Raw genomic sequence first — 19,371 nt, forward strand, 5'->3', positions numbered from 1 at the left:
TAACATCGGATATTATCGATATTAGAATATATCGATTATTCATCTGCATGCAGTGCATCCAATGTCCCAATTATCACTGGTTAATCAGGTTGGAAGGGGATTGAAATTTCTCATATGTATTAACCATTAAATAGAATACAAGATCTAGACTGAGGGAATCGGATTCACTAACCAACAATACATCTTAGCATTGCGGGTCTAGTCTATAACCGCCTTACATACTTTACTACAAATTTCTCGTATTAAACATTAAATAAAATACAAGACCTAGACTGGGAATCGAATCCACTAACCAACAATACACCTTAGCTTTGCGGGTCTAGCCTATAACCGCCTTACATACTTTACTGTAAATTTCTCATATTAACCATTAAATAGGATACAAGACCTAGACTGAGGGAATCGGATTCACTAACCAACAATACATCTTAGCTTTGCGGGTCTAGTCTATAACCGCCTTACATACTTTACTACAAATTTCTCGTATTAACCATTAAATAAAATCCAAGATCTAGACTGGGAATCGAATACACTAACCAACAATGCATATTAGCTTTGCGGGTCTCGCCTCTTAACCGCTCGGCTATCGTGGCTCCTTTTAAAATGAAATGATCAATGCATATGTGTGGAATTTTCGGATCACCTTGAGAACCGTTCCTACAAGAATTGGCCCTGAACGTAACCTCCGACTAAGAGTGTGTTACTATGGCAACACGAATCCACAGCCTCTTAGAGGTAGCTGAACATCCCACCACAACAGAATGGGTTGCTATAGGGTCACTATAATGTGCCATTCAGTATATTTCATTTTTTAAAATGGCAGTTAAATTTCTTGATTAAGTTGCGAATTCGAAGAAAATTCCACAACTACCGGAAGTATTATTATTTGATGGATTTTTTCCGCTTTTCTGAGAATTTTCTTTTGAAGTTTACGGAAATGTCGATATTTTGTTTTTAAACTTCACATTTTTATCAAAATATTTAAATTAAATAATTTTTATTTTGAGATAATTCATTTTAAGCATTTTGAGAAGTAATTTAAAGTATTCCTGTTTAGTCAATATCTCGAGAGTAACAGTTAGAGAAAGCCATGTGAGTTTGCGTAACATCATTATGATATTTACAGAGAACATGTTCCCCGATACTACGATATCGGATATTATCGATATTAGAATATAACGATTATTCATCTGCAAGCAGTGCGCCCAATATTATATCACTGGTTAATGAGGTTGGAAAGGGATTGATTGCCCATACAGCGTTAAACTAGATTTCACGGCCGACTTGATCCTATAATGTTGTGGGCAATGAGCATATATAGAAACCATTATTTAAGGGACAGGATTTCTCGAAAGAAAGCATTTCCTGTATTTAAATCATGATTGTCAAAAAAAAAAAAAAAAATTATATAGTAAGATTAATTATTGTTAGAGCTTGCGCAAAAAATGACTGTCGAATGTAAACTATGGTGCAGAAAATTTCCAAAATTAATTAATCTTTAAAAAAAAAAATATTAAGGATAAAAAAACTGGTGTCAAATCGTAGGACCTTTCTACAAAACTGAAAAATTAATTCAACAATGTGTACTTCCGCTTGACTGATTTCAACCAAAAACTTTTTGAGGCGTTCTCTACCGGTGAAAATTTATAAATTAACATAATAATTCAAACGTACTGAACTTGAACAAAATTTTGTAAGTTAGATTCTTGAGATTATGGTAGCAAAGAAAAAGTTACACCAGATTTTTAATTAGGTTTGATGAAATTGCTCAAACGGAAGTAAAAGTAGTAAAGTACTTGGCTATTTTTTCAGGCAGTATTTACGTCCAACTACCAATTAGGTGTCGTGGACGGAGGCGACTAGCAAACATACTTTACTATAAATTTCTCATATTAACCATTAAATAAAATCCAAGACCTAGACCAGGGGAATCGAATCCACTAACCAACAATACATCTTAGCTTTGCGGGTCTAGCCTATAACCGCCCAAACAAACTTTAATATAAATTTCTCATATTAACCATTAAATAAAATCCAAGACTTAGACCAGGGGAATCGAATCCACTAACCAACAATACATCTTAGCTTTGCGGGTCTAGCCTATAACCGCCTAACATACTTTACTGTAAATTTCTCTTATTAACCATTAAATAAAATACAAGACCTAGACCGGGGGAATCGAACTCGCTAACCAACAATACTTCTTAGCTTTGCGGGTTTAGTCTATCATACTTTACTATAAATTTCTCTTATTAACCATTAAATAAAATCCAAGACCTAGACCGGGGCATCGAATCCACTAACCAACAATACATCTTAGCATTGCGGGTCTAGTCTATAACCGCCTAACATACTTTACTATAAATTCATCATATTAACCATTAAATAAAATCCAAAGCCTAAGACTGGGAATCGAACCCAATACCACAAATACATCTTAGCTTTACAGGTCTCGCCTCTAACCGCTCGGCCTTTCTCTAGCGGAAGTATCACTTTATTCGGAAGATTTGTCTATTTTTTTATAACTTATTTTCGAGGAGAATTCAATTAAAGGCACTTCTGTAGTAAGGGTGTTTAGTTTCCGTTACTGGCCACCAGCTTTCCAGTATTTCCTTCTTTGCACTGAATAATTTATGGAAAACAATAACTAATTAGCGATTCTAATTAATTAGAAAGGAAATTAGATACCTCCAAGTGGAAATTGTATGTATCAACAACTCCACAAGCACAAACATACAAATTTATCTTTTTGCTATACCAATAGTTATGTATGTAATGAAACATAAATAGATCTAAACTATTTGCCATTAAACAGTAGTAATTACAAAACTGGCTATTGATTGGTTATTATTCATTATCTGATTTTACTACCCCGGCGGCCATATGTATTCAGATCGCTGAATGATGTTCTATGTGGGACGGTTACTCCATACATATCTATGCATCACTATATGTATACATACTTAACAGGATGAATTTGATTGGGAGATGTATTCAAAATGAAATCTACATGTGGTTTTTCTATTTTCTTTTTCTTTTTAAGCAAATTTTTCCTTTTTTTAAGCGATCATAACAACTTTTCGATTTTAAGGGTCCCACCGGAACCCTTTCTTTGCAAAACTCTAGAAAGAGGAATTATTGCAATCGAGCCCAAATTGCACTTTAGCTTGTTATTCTTTTCGTAGAAATTAATTATAAAGACGGCTCTGTCACGTCACGCTTCCTTTAATAGTCGTAAAAACGTACGAAAATACGAGTAGATATCTGGTGATCAAAATTGGTAAGAAAAGGGCATGACTTTGTAAGGCGGGACAAGCATCGTATTTCCAATCTTCTTGGAAGCGGTTGTCTCAATTTCAAGTTCCACGTATACACACTTGGAATTCAATACATACAAAAACAGACATATGTGACCTCAATATTGGCCGAATCGTAAAGCACATCTGCCCCAATTTATGGGAGTGTTTGCTGGAGAAAACGTGAGGATGATTCTAGGATGTTTCTTAGGGGTGGGGGATGATTCAGGATATTGTACGATCTTCATAAGTAATAAATATCTGGCTGAAATTTTGTAATCGCTGGGCAGGAAATAGAAAAATTTTCTGAACGATTTTTACGTCCCCTTAATGTGTTAAAATACATAATTGATATCTAGCTAAAATTTGTTGTAATATTGGGTTCGATTCCCAGCAGAAATTTATTTGCTAGTCGCATCCGTCCACGATAACTGCCTGAAAAAATAGGCACTACTTTACTTAGATTTACAATCTGGATGATTTTCAAAAAAGTAAAACAATTCCATCATTTCTGGAGTGTTTTACTTCCAAGTACCGATTAAGGGGATCTTGGACAAAGGCGGATGGATAGGTAACAAAATACTTGAAGCATTAAATAAAATACAAGACCTGGACCCGGAATCGAATCCACTAACCAACAATACATCTTAGTTTTGCGTGTCTAGCCTATAACCGCCTAACATACTTTACTATAAATTTCTCATATTAACCATTAAATAAAATCCAAGACCTAGACTGAGGAATCGAATCCACTAACCAACAATACATCTTAGCTTTGCGGGTCTAGCCTATAACCGCCTAAATATACTTTACTATAAATTTCTAATATTAACTATTAAATGAAATACCAGACCTAGACTGTGGAATCGAATCCACTAACCAACAATACATCTTAGCTTTGCGGGTCTAGCCTATAACCGCCTAACATACTTTACTATAAATTTTTCATATTAACTATTAAATGAAATACCAGACCTAGACTGAGGAATCGAATCCACTAACCAACAATACATCTTAGCTTTGCGGGTCTAGCCTATAACCGCCTAACATACTTTACTATAAATTTTTCATATTAACTATTAAATGAAATACCAGACCTAGACTGAGGAATCGAATCCACTAACCAACAATACATCTTAGCTTTGCGGGTCTAGCCTGTTTTTTTTTTCTTTCAGTAAGTTTTAAATTTTAAAATTTTAGTAAATGCATAAAATTAGGAACCTCAAGAATTGAAGTAAGGGACATTCTGATGATTTGTTTACAACCTACAAAAATAATGGCCACTTAAAACGTTTTGTTTCTCAAGGTGAGACTCCGAAACGTATTTCCGGTCCATTTGAAAAATCATAATAGCTACAAGACTTCCTCTAAAAATCCATTAAAATGGCTCATTTTCTACAGCAGGTAGTAATCCGCAACATTTAATTAAATACTATGTAAGTCTATATCCTCCATCAATATAAAAGATTCTTCCATTAATAATATAGATCCTCTAAGGGACATTATTTAACACAGGATGTAATCCTCCAGTAATCCTTTCTTTCCGGATTAAACTTCAAGATTCTTATCGAATCAATTCCATGCCTTGTGTAAGAGCTAACAATTTTGTGCTTTTAATAAGTTTGGAATTACTAAACTTCAAATAACTTTCAAGTTAGTTTGTAGAGTTTAGCAATTTAGCCTATTCTAGCCTTTCGTCAGGGGCTACCCTAAAACAAATTTACTTCGAAGAATCTATATAAATATATGCCTAAATGTAAGTGTGGGTGAATGCTGGAAGGCATTTTCTTAAAAAAAGTTAAACATCAAAGAAAATCTTTTTTTAAAAATAGGTGAGAAAACCCTTGGGTAAAGCCTAACTTTTGGATGAGGAATTTTCTTGTAAATTTTGAATTTTGGGTTTACCTTTAACCCTGGGTAAATTGTACAAAGAGATAGGGCCTTTACTTTACATGGAAATGACACTTTACAGACAAATCTAACCATTTCCTTTCTCAGAGGGTCCGATATGTTCACGTACACCTTTTGTATTGATGTTCTAAATGGACGGAAACTTGAAACTCTGGTATTCATTTGTACTTCTTGGGAAGCTAATATGTGTTGTGGTACTGGTTCGATTCCCGGTCTTAGGCCTTGTATTTTATTTAATGGTTGACAAAATAAATTTACAGTAAAGTATGTTTGCCTAGTCGCCTCCGTCCACGACACCTAATTGTTAGTTGGACGTTAAACCCGCCTGGAAAATAGGCGATTACTTTACTTTACTTACTTTTACTCATTTCCTTTCTCAGAGGTGACCTTAAACCCAATTTTCCTGTATGAACATGTCTCAAATACCTCTACTAACTTACGACTGTAAGAATTGTTGGAATCAAAAGTCAGGGATATGTCTCGCTAAGGGTTTTACTGTGTTTACTCTTTGGTGTCACTTAAGGAAGTCACCCACTGGCTAGCTTCTAAATTGGAGGATATTAAAACTGATGGGGACGGGCCATCTGTTGGAGATCTTGCTGTGCAGCATCCCTGAAAGAACACGGTCTTCCCCAATTATATCCCCAGTGGTCAGATTAAATTGGACATATAGTCCTCCCCCCTTCCATATCAATGGGCTGCTGGAGCTAGTAGAGGGGAAGCTCCGGGCCAGAAGATGTATGCGAGAGAGGAGGACCAGTGGTTGCCATGGTGAAACCTACATGTGCAGGATTAATAAAACATGGTCTCGCTGTATGTGTGTATATATGCAGCGGTGTGATGATGGTAGGTGTGCCCTTTATATACACACGGTGTTGGTGCTGCAGTCTAGTGGTAAAGTCGGGCAACACCATATTTTTAATGCCCAGCAGCTTGTATACATACGTACCTTTTTAACCATACTACTTATATAGCCCACAAATGAAAAGTGTTGTTTAACGTACCAACGTTTTAAGCCCTTTAATAGTCCCTTTAGTCTGAGAAAAGTGTTTTTTTTCCTATTTTTTTGGTAAAAAACGATCAATGTTTGAGGGCAGATAAAATATTGTAAAAACTGGAAAGCAGGAAACTGAGAATTTATTATTTAGATTTGAACTACTGTTACTCATTTAGCGATCAAAACTCCGGAAACGGAAATACCACTTTCATTAATAATCTTCTTTTTTTATAGTTTTTTTTAAAAAAAATTTAAAAGATTTTCTTAAAAACAACCCAACAGTTTTCTCAAAACTTAGCGTTCAAATTGCAAATAACTTTTGTCTGGAAAACTCGATTAGGGTACTACTGGAGAGCGGTTGGTGGATAGTTTTCCTTTAAATCGCCTCTTTTCTCTCTCTGTTCTATCTTTCCTGTAACGTTATGGTGGAGTAGGGTTAAACGTATTGTTGAAATCGAGTCTAAAGGAAATTCCTCTTCCCGGAAGTGGGCCTATTCAATGAATACGTCGTTTTCTCGAAAATAGTTTCCGTAAATTTCATTTTGGTGTTAATTTACAGTTTTAATGAACATAATTATTATGGATTACCACTTTTTTTTAGTTTTTAGGTAGATCAATACCATGGTCGGTCAGGAGTTTACTAGTACGACTTTTTTTTATACAGATAATAACAAAAAATAAAGTAATATAATAAAGTGGGACTTGCAACTTCGTTTCCTTCCCACAAGACCACTCAATATTTCAATAAACTCTCACGTCTGCTTTTTTTTTTTAAAACAAAGCACGTAACTTCATAGAATAAGTAAGTCCTTAGAATTTTAGTTTTTTTCTTTAATTTTGTGTGAACACTTAAGACGACATTAAAATTTATATTACGTTTCATTGATTAAAATAACCAGAAATTTCTAACTTCAGATTTTCTTTAAAAGTATTTCAGAAATTTAAGTTCCGTCGATAAAATTTTACTTCCGATTAAAAGTTTTTCGACGATCGATCATTATGGGTCCCAAAATTGAAATATAAATTTTATGGCTTCCTGCGATTCAAATTTATTTATTTATTTATTTAGAGCATGACGTAACCCCTTCTATAGGAAGCTAAGAGGATCTCAAAATGGAATACTTCCGGTTAAATCATAAAAAAGCACGATTCACATTAATTTCTTTTTCTTCTAGAACAGCGTTTCCCAACCTGTGGTGGTACACGTAAAATAATCAATAATGGCGGACATAAAAAATTAAATCATAAAAATATCAAAGAAACGTGTTTTTCTATAATACATAAAAATTATTTTAATTAATAATATTATACAGTAAAGTTGTTAATATGAACAAGTAATAAGGTTGGTCTGTCTCAAGATATACGAGAAAATATAATAGCACATTTATCAAGGATTAAAATTGCCTTTCATGGAGTATTTTCCCCAAAACCCGAAAACACAAATGATAATTCGGATTTCAAACCCCCCTTCTATAAAGAAAATTTAGGAAAAACATCATTATCGACAAAAGAAAATTTAATAGAATTATCATGTGACAGAACTTAAATGATAACTATGTAAAAATCTGCCTAAAGAGACTGAATTGTAAAGGAGTAAGCTCTATTTAAGCATCAATTAAATTTAATTGGTACTTACAGAGGTAGTTGAATGCTTAATAGAAATTAATTTTGGAAGATTTGGGCACAAATATAATAATCCTAAAGAAGAACTTTGTAAATTAATTAATAATTTTTGAAGATAAAAATATGTACGCAATTTTTAATTATTTAAAAAAAGTTTTAAAACTAAGATCTTACACTTTACGAAGTTTATAAAGTGAACATGAACTTGGAACTCCTTTGTAAACAGATACATTGGTATCTCTATACAAATAAAGAGAATAATAGTAAAATAACACACGCGGAATAACAAATTTCACGAAATACAATCATTTCTACGAAGTGGTACAATTTAGAATGCTGTACTACCAAGTGGTACGCGAGCCAAAAAAGGTTGGGAAACGCTGTTCTAGTAGATTTGGTAACAGAGCTTGGAAGCTCTCTCTTTAAAAAAACGTTTATCTTCTAGTCAAAACTGAACTTTCTTAATTTTTTTTCAACTTCCTTTTCTTCGTGTAGGAGCAAAGGAAGAGGAAGTAAACTAAAAGGTTCCCTTTAATATTAATTAAAAATTAAATTGGTTAACATTTTTTTTACAAATGTGAAAAAAGTTGTAAAATACTAAAGTTAACAAAACACACAAAAGGGATTGGGGTTAAATTGTTGGGAGTATAATTAAGAGAGAGAAGAGAGAGAAGTAGTTAGCTTAGAAGGGCTCAAAGGACCCCCCCTCAAAATAGAGAGGCCCTAGTGTGGTCCCTGCGCACTAGAGAGGAGAAGAAGCGACGAAGAAGAAGGAAACTTTGCTATCCAGATATTAACGTACGCTCTCAAGAACAGGATTTCACAGGCAAGGTTCTCTCCCAGACATCATTGTCAACCCCCACTTTATACCATCGTGCAGCCACCTTTACAATTTACAATCTGCAATTGTAATTTAACTAAGTTCTCCAAATTGTTATGTTGTACAACACGCAAATACGCAGCTAAATCGAATCTTTTCGATTGAAATGCTATTATAAACTACGATCTCCTATTTCAGTGAATATCCGTACAAATTCTTAAGGTCAGAATATGCCTTTAAACAAGGCATTATCGGAAGTATTGCAAAAGGGTCGAATTTTCGCCGGAAGTATTTGTGTTTAAGCCCCTCTAGCGCTCCCAAAAAGGTTTTAAAAACAAAAACCACCTTACCACAATCGAGTTTTATTTTTATTTTCTCAAAACCAACAGCTTCGATTTTCTAATTTAAATCGATACACTTATAAAGCAGAAATTCGATTAAAAACACTTCTATACAAGAGAGATTGTTTTGGCTTATCGAAAAAAGTGCCCCTTTAATGTAATACATAGACTTTATCACGCGTTAAAATTTAACACGCGTTAAATATTAATAACATTAAATATACTTTAAAGAATATTTTTTTTTTTTTTTTGTAAAATTTTAGCGATCTTTCCGGAAATGAACGTACGCACAATATTGGAAAATTTAATTACGTAAAATGCCGTAACCGGAAGTCATGTGAGTGTTCACGCAAGATTCTTTTTTGTCAACTGCCCCTCACTAATCAACACTGAAGTAAATCAATAATGGTGCTTTTTAAATTGATCGCGTGTAGATGTAGATAGCGCTGCAGCGCAGGGGAGGGGGGACGCCTCTAGTTTCGGTTATCGCGAACCTTTTTAAACGTGGAATTAATTAGCAACCAAATATCCTGCTGCTGAAGTGATAGCGTCGTACATAATACTGAAATGGAACTTTAGAGGGAACCATTCCCAGCTTCATCAACTGTGGACGTGCTCTTGCAAAATAAGAAACACTCCTCTCAGACTGCTGTAACTGACGGGAAAATGATTGTGATGAATTTTACTAGATTCTCCCTCCCATGGTTTTTTTTTTGCCAGGAACACACAAATTCACGAAGAACACATGACCAAACTAAGTTCCGCCTTCCGGTAGCTTCACTAACACACCCCCTCATCACCTCTAGAACATTAAAACAAGAAACTTTAACAAGATCTTTTAAAGAAAAATGTTATTTTCACTGTATGTAAAGCACCTAGAGAAAGCTGCCCTATAGAAAGATGAAATGATCGCAGTGAAAAGTGAAAAAAACTATAACCGGATATCCGGTTGTAGGAATTTCTTCGAATTTCAGCTGGAATTTAACTCTCCTAAATAGTATAGAAGAAATAGAATAGTAATTATTCGGAAAAAGCTCATTAGAGAAAAGACTTAACTCTAACCTCTTTCTCCAGAATTTTCCGGTAAAATTGTACAGTTCTGCTCGAAGAAAATTAGTTTAATGAAAATGATTAAGGAAAGTCATTTCTTCTGGTCGCATTTTAATGGCTAGGTTACTCTTACTGTCGGAAACCTTATTTTCTTCGTCGGGGCTCTTCGGGAGGTAGGAAAGTGGATTAGTCCACTTCTTCAGGGAACTTAATACCCCTGCTGGTATCTTAGCCCAGAAGAAGTAAAATATATATATATATAAAAATTAATGAACCTTACAAAAATATGCGTTATTTTTAAAATCAAATTTCTCAAAAAATGGTGGGGAAAAAATCACAGGAAGCCAAAAATTTATAATTCGATTTAATCCCAAAGTATGTTAGGCGGTTATAGGCTAGACCCGCAAGCTAAGGTGTTTTGCGGTACTAGTCTAGGTCTTGGTTGTTATTTAATGGATAATATGAGAAATTTATAGTAAAGTATGTCAGGCGGTTATAGACTAGACCTGCAAAGCTAATATGTATTGTTGGTTAGTAGATTCGATTCCCCAGTCTGTAAGTCTTGGACTTTATTTAATGGTTAATATGAGAAATTTATAGTAAAGTAAATTAGGCGGTTATAGGCTAGACCCGCACAGCCAAGATGTATTGCTGGTTAGTGGATTCGATTCCCGGTCTTAGGTCTTGTATTTTATTTAATGTTTAATATGAGAAATTTATATTAAAGTATGTTTGCTAGTCGCCTCCGTCCACGACACCTAATTAGGTAGTTGGACGTTAAGCCCGCCTGAAAAAAAAGGCGATTACTTTACTACTTACTTACTAATAATTTTTTTATTTTACTATAATTTTTAATGAAACTCTAAATCGTCATTTCTGTTTTAATACCAAGAACGGAAATGAGATAAAGTCATGAGAGTGTTTACACCAGATTTTTAACAAAAAATTACATCACTTAGTTACTCATCTCATCAACTAGTAACCTCTACTGAAAATAATTTCATCCGGGGGCGTTATAATTGGATAAAACTGTACATAGATAATCCTAAAAAATAATCTCGTGATTTAAAAAAAAAAAACCTGGAAGGATTAAGAGAAGCCGTGGGGTGGGGGGAAACAAATTAACAAAATAGCGGAAGTGTGGATATTTTTATCCACAGATAGAGGACGCCGAACGCGATGCTTCCAACAACTTCAAATCTAACTCACTTAATTTAACACCATTTATCTGATTAAAAAATCTTTTCAAGTTTATTAATTAGGATAAAGAGATCATGATAGATCAGATTTCTGATTTTCAATTTTTTTTGGGGGGGCCGGAAATATCCGGTATTGAGGTTCCCCTCCCCCGGAATCTGATGCTTATGGTGAATGGTTTGTGTGAGTGAACGAAATAACATTCATTGTAAACACTGAACCTTGCAGGAAGTTACAAAATTATTTTTTTTTGTTGTTCTAAATTGGTCCCTACCAGCGGGGGTCTAATCTGGCGATCATGAAATCCTTAAAAAACCGGAAGTGTACCCCACTATATTGTGCAATTTTTTTTTTTACATTTTTGGGAAGGGGGCATTTTTCTCTTGGTGGTCTTCAACTTTTATTTGGAACATTCTCCTAGGGCAGGGGTAGGCAACCCGCGGCTCGCGAGCCGCATGCGGCTCTTTTATCCAAATTTTGTGGCTCTTCAGCCTGTCCAAAATAAATTGTATATTTCAATTTTATTGAAACAAAATGAAAATTTCATTTATTAAAGTAAAGATATATTTTTCAAAAAGAATTTTAAATGAGATTTGGTTTGAAATTAAATAGAATTATAATTCTAATTAGATTATTCTAGTATTAATAAATATTAAAATACAGTACGTAATATATAGGACTGCCGCCATTTTCATTCAAACGCAGGTTTAGTTATTATTTATTTGTTTATTTACTTTGCAATATGTGAAAATAAATATATAAAACATTTAAATGTTATTGAATATCATAAAATAATAATTTGAGATTACAAATGATCTACAGAGGTTTTTTACACTATCATCCTTGCGGCTCTTGGTAAGGATTTATTAATATTATTTAAGGAGAAATGGCTCTCTACTTGAAATAGGTTGCCGACCCCTGCACTAGGGGCATTTCTGGGTGAGGAAGTGGGTTAAAATTTCCTTTAAAATTCCAAGTTAGATGAAAATTCCACACCGGAAGTACCTCTTTACTGAATGGTTTATTCACTTCCTTAAGATTTTCTTAAAAGTAGCTTCAACTATTTCCTTTTAACTTCCTATTCTCCTGGCACGAGTGTCGGTCCACTTTTTCTAGACCAATACCAGGATGTCATAATAAGGTTTTAGTCCAAATCAGGCAACCAAAAAAAAAGTATGCTTTAGAGTAAAGCAACTTTTAATATATTTTGAGTGTCGTTCCTTTGAATGTATAGAGAGAGACCTTTCAACATTCCAATGAAAACCCCCAAAATACCAAAGCTGCCCATTTTCTAAAAGAAAATAAGGGGAAATGGGCTTCCTGATACACAGAAACGAATAAAAAAAAATAAAATAAAATGTTTCACTCAAAACAGGATACTTCCTGTGATAACCAGGAAATACGAAATCAGCCCGGAAAAGTGCTGACAGTTTAAAATTTAGATTTAGTTCTAAATAGGGCTGATTTCGTATCCAAATCGAAAATAGGCTTCCTAAAAATGAAATATTTTCAAATTTAGTTCAGTTTTATTAATTTTAAACGTAATAGTACCCGGAAAACTGTGTACATTAGGAGGAAATGGCTCCTTCCCTATTCAGTATTTAAAGGAAAAATAATGGAGTTACTAACCATGAGAACTATATACAGGGTGAACCAGTTAGTAATGTCCATAGGCCTACTGTGTGCAGTACATCTAAAAGTGGAGTTCAATGACGTATTGGCCAACTTCATATTTTCCTCTGTTCTTGAGTGACGTCACTTTCATTTTTTTTTCTAAAATCATTATTTTTTTCCAATAAAAATGTTATTACTCAGAAAGTTTTAGTCCGAATTCGTTTCTGATGACAGAGGTTAGAAAAACAGATAGATTTTCTAAAAAATTGACACCATTTCGAAGCATAAAATTATTCTCCAAACATCCTCAATCTTCCTCCTGGATACTGGGAAAAATAAAAGTAATCGAAATTTTTGAAGAAAACTCATTAGGCCCCCTTATGGGGATCATTATCCGACCTAGGTGCTGGCACTTTTTATAAAAGTTTCCTTGTTTAATGTGGTACTTTCTAATGGTAGGTGTATCATTTTCCAGGATTCCTTTTATCTTCGTAAGAGAAATTACGTTTGTTTTGCAAGAAAACGTGTTCACGAGCACTCAAACAGTGTAAAAAAAAAACACTAAGGGGACACGTAATTTTTTAAGTTTTTTTTTTCTAGCTATCTTAGTTTCTGAGAAAAAGTCGTTATCCATATACTATGGGACACCCTGTATAGGTAATAAAGTCATGCGAGTACTCACAGCGGATTTCCGTTTTAAGTAGAAGATGAGAGGGCGCTTTATGTATTGAATTTTTTTGGCGCAAAAAGCACACAAATAGGAAAACTGCTGACAGTTGAAAATTTAAATTTAGTTCTAGTGCATACATAAAATGAAGGGTCAAGGTTAGGTCAATTTCAGCCAACCAAAAGCGTCAGTTCACTGTAGGATTGTTTTTCGTTTTTCTTTTTAACGATTATTTTTAAATTTGAAATAAAATGGGTAGCCATTTTACCAAAAAATCACGTAATTGGTTCCTATGATTTGTTTTACTACGTCATTAGGTAATTAATTCTAAATCTATTTCCGGAAAAGTGCTATAAAAATAGGCGGGTGATGTTTGGGCCACTCCCCCATATAATGTACATTTTCCTGGTTTCTCTTCTGTTTAAAAATTAATTCATTACTCCCATTTTACTTATTTTCATTTCGCTTTTCCTGGAGAAGGTGTTATGATTGGGCTGATTTCGTATTTTAGGGTTTTTATTTTATTTTTCAAAAATTCGTTTTTTGTGTATCTCCAAATCAGAAATTAGATAAAAATTAAAATTACGATATTACAATCGATTACGTTATTACAATCGATTACGATATCACAATCGATATTACAAAATTAGCCAACCAGAAAGTGACACTTTACTGTATTCTCTCTCTCTCTCTCTCTCTCTCTCAAAAAACCATCTCCCACTTAGTATGCCCTTTATAAACACTAATTTTCTCTTTTGAAGCATTTTCCTCCCAGGTGCATTTGCCCTTTACAGTTCTAAGAGAGTGGTGCGTTACGCTTAGCTATAAAGAGTCATTAATGTGTAATAGGCTATTTCATTGACTTATTTAATATTAATATAATAGAAAAATGCACGTAAAATTGCCGGAAATTGCATTCACTGTCCCTTTATTGAATAATTTCAAAGGCGTTCTTTTCCCCTATTTTTCCGTACAAAATTAGTTGTAGGGAAATTCTATTTTACATAAATCATGCGAGTGTCTTAGATTTTTTTTAACTTTTTGGGGATTTTTCCCAAATAATAATAATAAGGGAGGGGATTAGCTATGCGGTTAGCGTACTGGATTCCCACGCGGAGGTCCCAGGTTTGAATCCAGCAGCTGACCCTTAGATTTTCTCTTCCTAGGAGCTTCTTACGGTTCAATGTCCCTGGTGATGGACAGTGTTGTCTGTAATGAGAGAACACTGTCCGGAGGCCGGCAGTGCACTGAAAAAAGCTCTGGGCGCCAATAACCTTAGATGTTGACGCGCGCCTTAAATCATAATAATATAATAATAATAACAATAAAACTTCAACGAACGATTTACATTAAACTTCATGATTGTACAATTTTTCGTCGATCTAATCTAAAAGTTCGATTATATAGATTCTACACCGGAAGCACATGTTTTAAGCTCCTTAAAGTCAGAAAAGTGAATTTAAAAAAAGGTTTTCCATGAGTACGTTTGTACCTCACAAAAAAATGGCCCTTAAATTAGATTTTGGGAACATTTAGGTAGCACTGCTCATAACTACAGTTAAAAAAAAAAAACCTTTGCCAGGATATTAGTGATGTATGTGTGTGTGTGTGTACGCGAATAAAAATATGCGATGTGTGCGTAATTTAGCGGTAAAAATATTTTTACCGGAAGTGGTTTTGGTTTTTCTTTTTTTGAGAACCTCTTTAAATTTTTCCTACGATTTTCTTTAAAGTGAAAACACGCGTTGGACTCAACAAGAACTGTATTTCTTTTCAGAAAAAATTGTCATCACTCAACTCAAATGTCTAAATAACTCTTCTGTTTTTTCTTTTTTTTTACGACTCAGGGAATTTTAAAAACAGATATATCCGGTAAAAATGGCTACGATCTCACTTTATCTTTATAGCAATTGGTATAATGAAAAGTGGGACCAACTTAACCTAATAAAAACCTAACCTTTAATTTTAGATAACACTTATCTATTAAACGTAAAATTGCAAAAAAGAAAAAAAGATTATTTATTACACATAAACATTTTTAATGGGCGCATAAATCTTCTATACTGAGGATGTTACCATGGAAACCGAGGGGGGGTCTTTCACTTTAAAAAATAAATTATATTCATTGCGATTATATTTCCAAATATTTGAACAGAAATAGGCGTTTATTTAAACAGAAATATTACAGTGTTGATTAAATCAATTTTATTAAATCAAAAGAAAATTATCGTACAGTTATCGTATAAAATATCGTATTTTTTTTTTAAATATAATTTTGGTGGTTAGATTTAAAAAAGGGGTGACTCATAATAAAAACAACACTGTTGGATTGTATTGATGTTTGAACTAAACAGGGTAGGGTCTCACATAACAGGCCTTTTAAACCTGGCGAACTAGTAAACATTTGGGCGTGATTCTTTCTTCTTTTTAGCTTGGTTAAAATATTTTTTTTAAATTAGTTTTAAAATGAGATTTCATTGTTACAACTTTTGAACATTTACTTCGGGGGTTGTAGTGAATGAAGTTTTTTGTTTATCACTGTAAAATATTATTACTACTTTATTGTAAATATATAATTGCAAATTATATATTTACAATAAAATTTTATTAATAATTTAGAAGAACAAAAATATATAAACATAACTTACGCGGCAATACTTTTGGACAAAGGCCAACGTTCCATTGTAGCCTGATATTTCATATTCTCGATCTGCTTTTTCAAAGCGTCCTTGTCCATTGCTGCTAGTACACTGGGGTCCATGCTCGGCTAGAGGGCCTGCGCAATCAATTGCGTCACAAGTGTGACGTCACTCGCCATCTCTTACTCACAATATCTAGCTTACCTTATTCAAACCAACCCTTCTTCTACTTCTTTCTTTACTTGGTCAACCCCCACCTCTTCCATTCGCATGCGCACACAGCCACACTTTAATACACATTGAGTGAGTGAGTGAGAGAGACAGAGACAGAGAGAATGAGTGAGTGTACACACAAATACACATAACGCGTGTTACTTAGCCCTGTACAGGTTATACAGGGAAGGTTTTTCAGAGGTTTAACGGTGCACCCCTGAGTGTATGTGTGGTAGGGGTAAAAACCAACCCCACTACCACTAACAATAGTTTACCACTTTTATAGGCTTGCACATACACATGCGTTGCGCAGTGTGCGCGCGGTAAAATGAGTGTTGGTGAAATAAGGGCGGGAATATAGTAAGGTTAAAGTAAGGGACTGGAGGGAAAAATAGGTTATGCTTTTATCTCTTTCTTACTCACCAGTCTCTTACGGTTTCTCTCTCACACTCTCTCTCTCTCTCACACACACACACACACACATTTAATCCCACAACTTCCTGTTACGCTTATGTTTCTTCTAACCTTTTCTACTGCGTCATAATTCTTCAAACCCTTAATAAAACACCATACACAAATATATACCATATTGTATGTTTAAACATTTCTCCTTTATTCGCGGGCATTGTCTTTCTTCCCGCCTTTTTTTTTTTTACCACGAACTGCCCTCTAGATTAAAAAGAAAAAGTGTTTGTTATACAAAAAAAAAAAAAATTATTAAGATATCATTGAAACAGGTACTAACACAAACTATACATGCACAAAAATGTGAAAAACAATACAAATCTAAACGGATATTTACTAGCTGGAAATTGACTCTTTAACTGCCAGGGAAATTGATGCGATTAAATGAAAAACTTATTAAATATAATGTTATATAAAATAAATAAAATGAAAAATTGGAGTGGGTTTAAAAATAATAAAAAAAAGATCTGCTTGCTAGCAGTGTCAAGGGATTGTTAAATGCGTATAAATGGTGAGCTAGAGTTTGCCTGTAGGTTCGCCCAAACCGAGATATGTAGTTACCCAGTCCCTATGTGTATGAATGATTTGGGTTTTAGACCCCCCCCAAAATATGACTGTTTTCCACTAAAATAATTTTTTACAAATTATTAATAGTTCTCGTCAATTAATTTTGATTTTGAGTTATTAAACTATTACTGCAAAGAATTATTTGGATTTTTGATACAATTTTATTAAAGACGTAAACAAATAAATATACAGAGCGGAATTACTTTTAGGAGCGGTAAAATTAGGCGCCCCCCACCACTAACTGCAATTTCAGTAAATTGCACCGTACTCTGTGTAATACGTGAGTTTTCTTTCAGTTAATTGGGACTTCCGGTTACAGGTTTTTGGTTACAGTCACGTTTTTCCATTATCTTACACACAATTAGGAACAATTCCTACACATTTAGTGATGAAATTTTGTATGAATTCACCGGAAATAAGAGTATATTGAAAACTTTTCTTTTTCTTTTTTGAGGGAGAGAGTTCTCTAAATTTTTGCGGAAAATCGCCTCCCCCCACACGAAAAAAAAGGGTTTTCATTTGAAATTGTGAAAATGATGGATAAATTCAGCGATACTGTCATTATGTTTCGTAAGTTTTTCTCAGTGACATCATTTTTTAACATGTCCGAATAGTGATTAGATTAGATTAGATAGTAGATGAGACGGGACCTACGCCCCATGGCACCGCAGCCACAAAAGACTTATTGTGCCAGCCCCTTCTTAGTTCTAGTAAGTGAATCCTCCCCTCCTAAAGAGGTTGAGGACCTTCCCTACTAGTTCTTTTTGCGCTAATATCTCCTTCGGCCTCAGCGTACCAAAGGTTTCATAGCGCAAACGTTCGATTGCAACGCAATCGAACAACAGGTGAGAGGCCATTTCCTTCTCTTCCTGACATAATCTGCACACAACGGCTCCGAGCTGATAAGCCCCCACCTTGCGCAGATGCTTCCTGAACCTACCGTACCCCGCGTGAATAGGCCTGCAATCAGAGTAATCTGATTTCCACCCAAGTACAGGGGTCTCTTTGGTTCTTTGCTTACACAGCCAAGGCATCATAGTCTTGCTGTGTTTTAACCCCAGGACACATCACCCAGTTCTTTTCACGCTCTCTTTCTAGATCCAATTTCTGAGAGCCGCACGAACCGAACCCCTGGTGATCCTCAGGACAGGCTCCGGAAGAGTAGTGAAGTCAACTTGCTTTTTTTTCTTTTTTTCTTTTTTGTATCAAGTTTAATACTTCCGGTTAAATTGCGTTTAAGAGGAAGTCAGAAGTCAGATTTTTTTTTTGTAATTTGTTTGTTGAATGTCACGTGATGTTCGCGAGTGATGAATTACTAATTACGACAATTTTAATGGACCAACACCACTCCACCCCAAAATTTAAATTGACTCTTGCAGAAAACTTATAGGCGATAGAAAAAACATCTTAAAATAATAAGTTAAAATCATTAAAAGAGTTTTACTTTGTAGGTAGGTGTGTGGTTATGAGTGAGTGCTTGTAAATATGTGTATACAATATCTGGGAAAAGGTTTTATCTTTTAATGGACTTACCTTTAATGTAATGAAATATGTTAGCATCCGGCTCCTACATCAATCTTCTCAAAACTTTCTAGTCTTGCGAGCTTTATAGAAGGCTTAGCAAGTTTAAACCCTAATTATGGCTTAATTACTTGCTTCCGCTTTAGTGTAACTTAACATTGACAGCTTGTGAAGGCTTAATCAAAGGTTAGTATTTTAATATAAAAATAAGTTCTACGCACTTATCATGCATTTTCTTAAGCTTTTAACTCATTTATTATCTTGGGTTTATATAGGCCTTCCTATATTTTTCAACTCCTTAAGTTTAAATCCTCGATGCATTCCCGTAACACTAGATCTCGCTCATTTGATCTCTAAATTCCCTCTCACCGTACCTCATCCTTTGACAAGTCCTTCCTGATACGTGCTACCTCTATCTGAAACTCCTTACCATCATCTGTCTGCCATGCT

At 34.4% G+C, this 19,371-nt stretch overlaps 1 protein-coding gene across 2 annotated transcripts in view; it reads right to left on the reverse strand.

Annotated features, from left to right (window-relative positions):
- Positions 1-19,371, reverse strand: part of Ggamma30A (guanine nucleotide-binding protein subunit gamma-e) — a 60,513-nt gene that overhangs the window by 7,455 nt on the left and 33,687 nt on the right. Inside the window, exon 2 of one of the 2 annotated variants that reach the window (XM_074141474.1) lies at positions 16,165-16,292. In XM_074141474.1, the coding sequence (XP_073997575.1) occupies positions 16,165-16,277 (113 nt within the window). In that variant the 5' untranslated portion in view covers positions 16,278-16,292. Of the gene's footprint in view, positions 1-16,164; positions 16,349-19,371 lie in introns of those variants that run through there. The other variant, XM_074141475.1, reaches the window with a different exon arrangement.

The sequence above is a fragment of the Rhodnius prolixus genome, unplaced genomic scaffold (genome assembly GCF_049639745.1).
Source record: "Rhodnius prolixus isolate KJV_2025 unplaced genomic scaffold, Rpr scaffold_6, whole genome shotgun sequence".
In the NCBI taxonomy this organism is placed as follows: Eukaryota; Metazoa; Arthropoda; class Insecta; order Hemiptera; family Reduviidae; genus Rhodnius; species Rhodnius prolixus.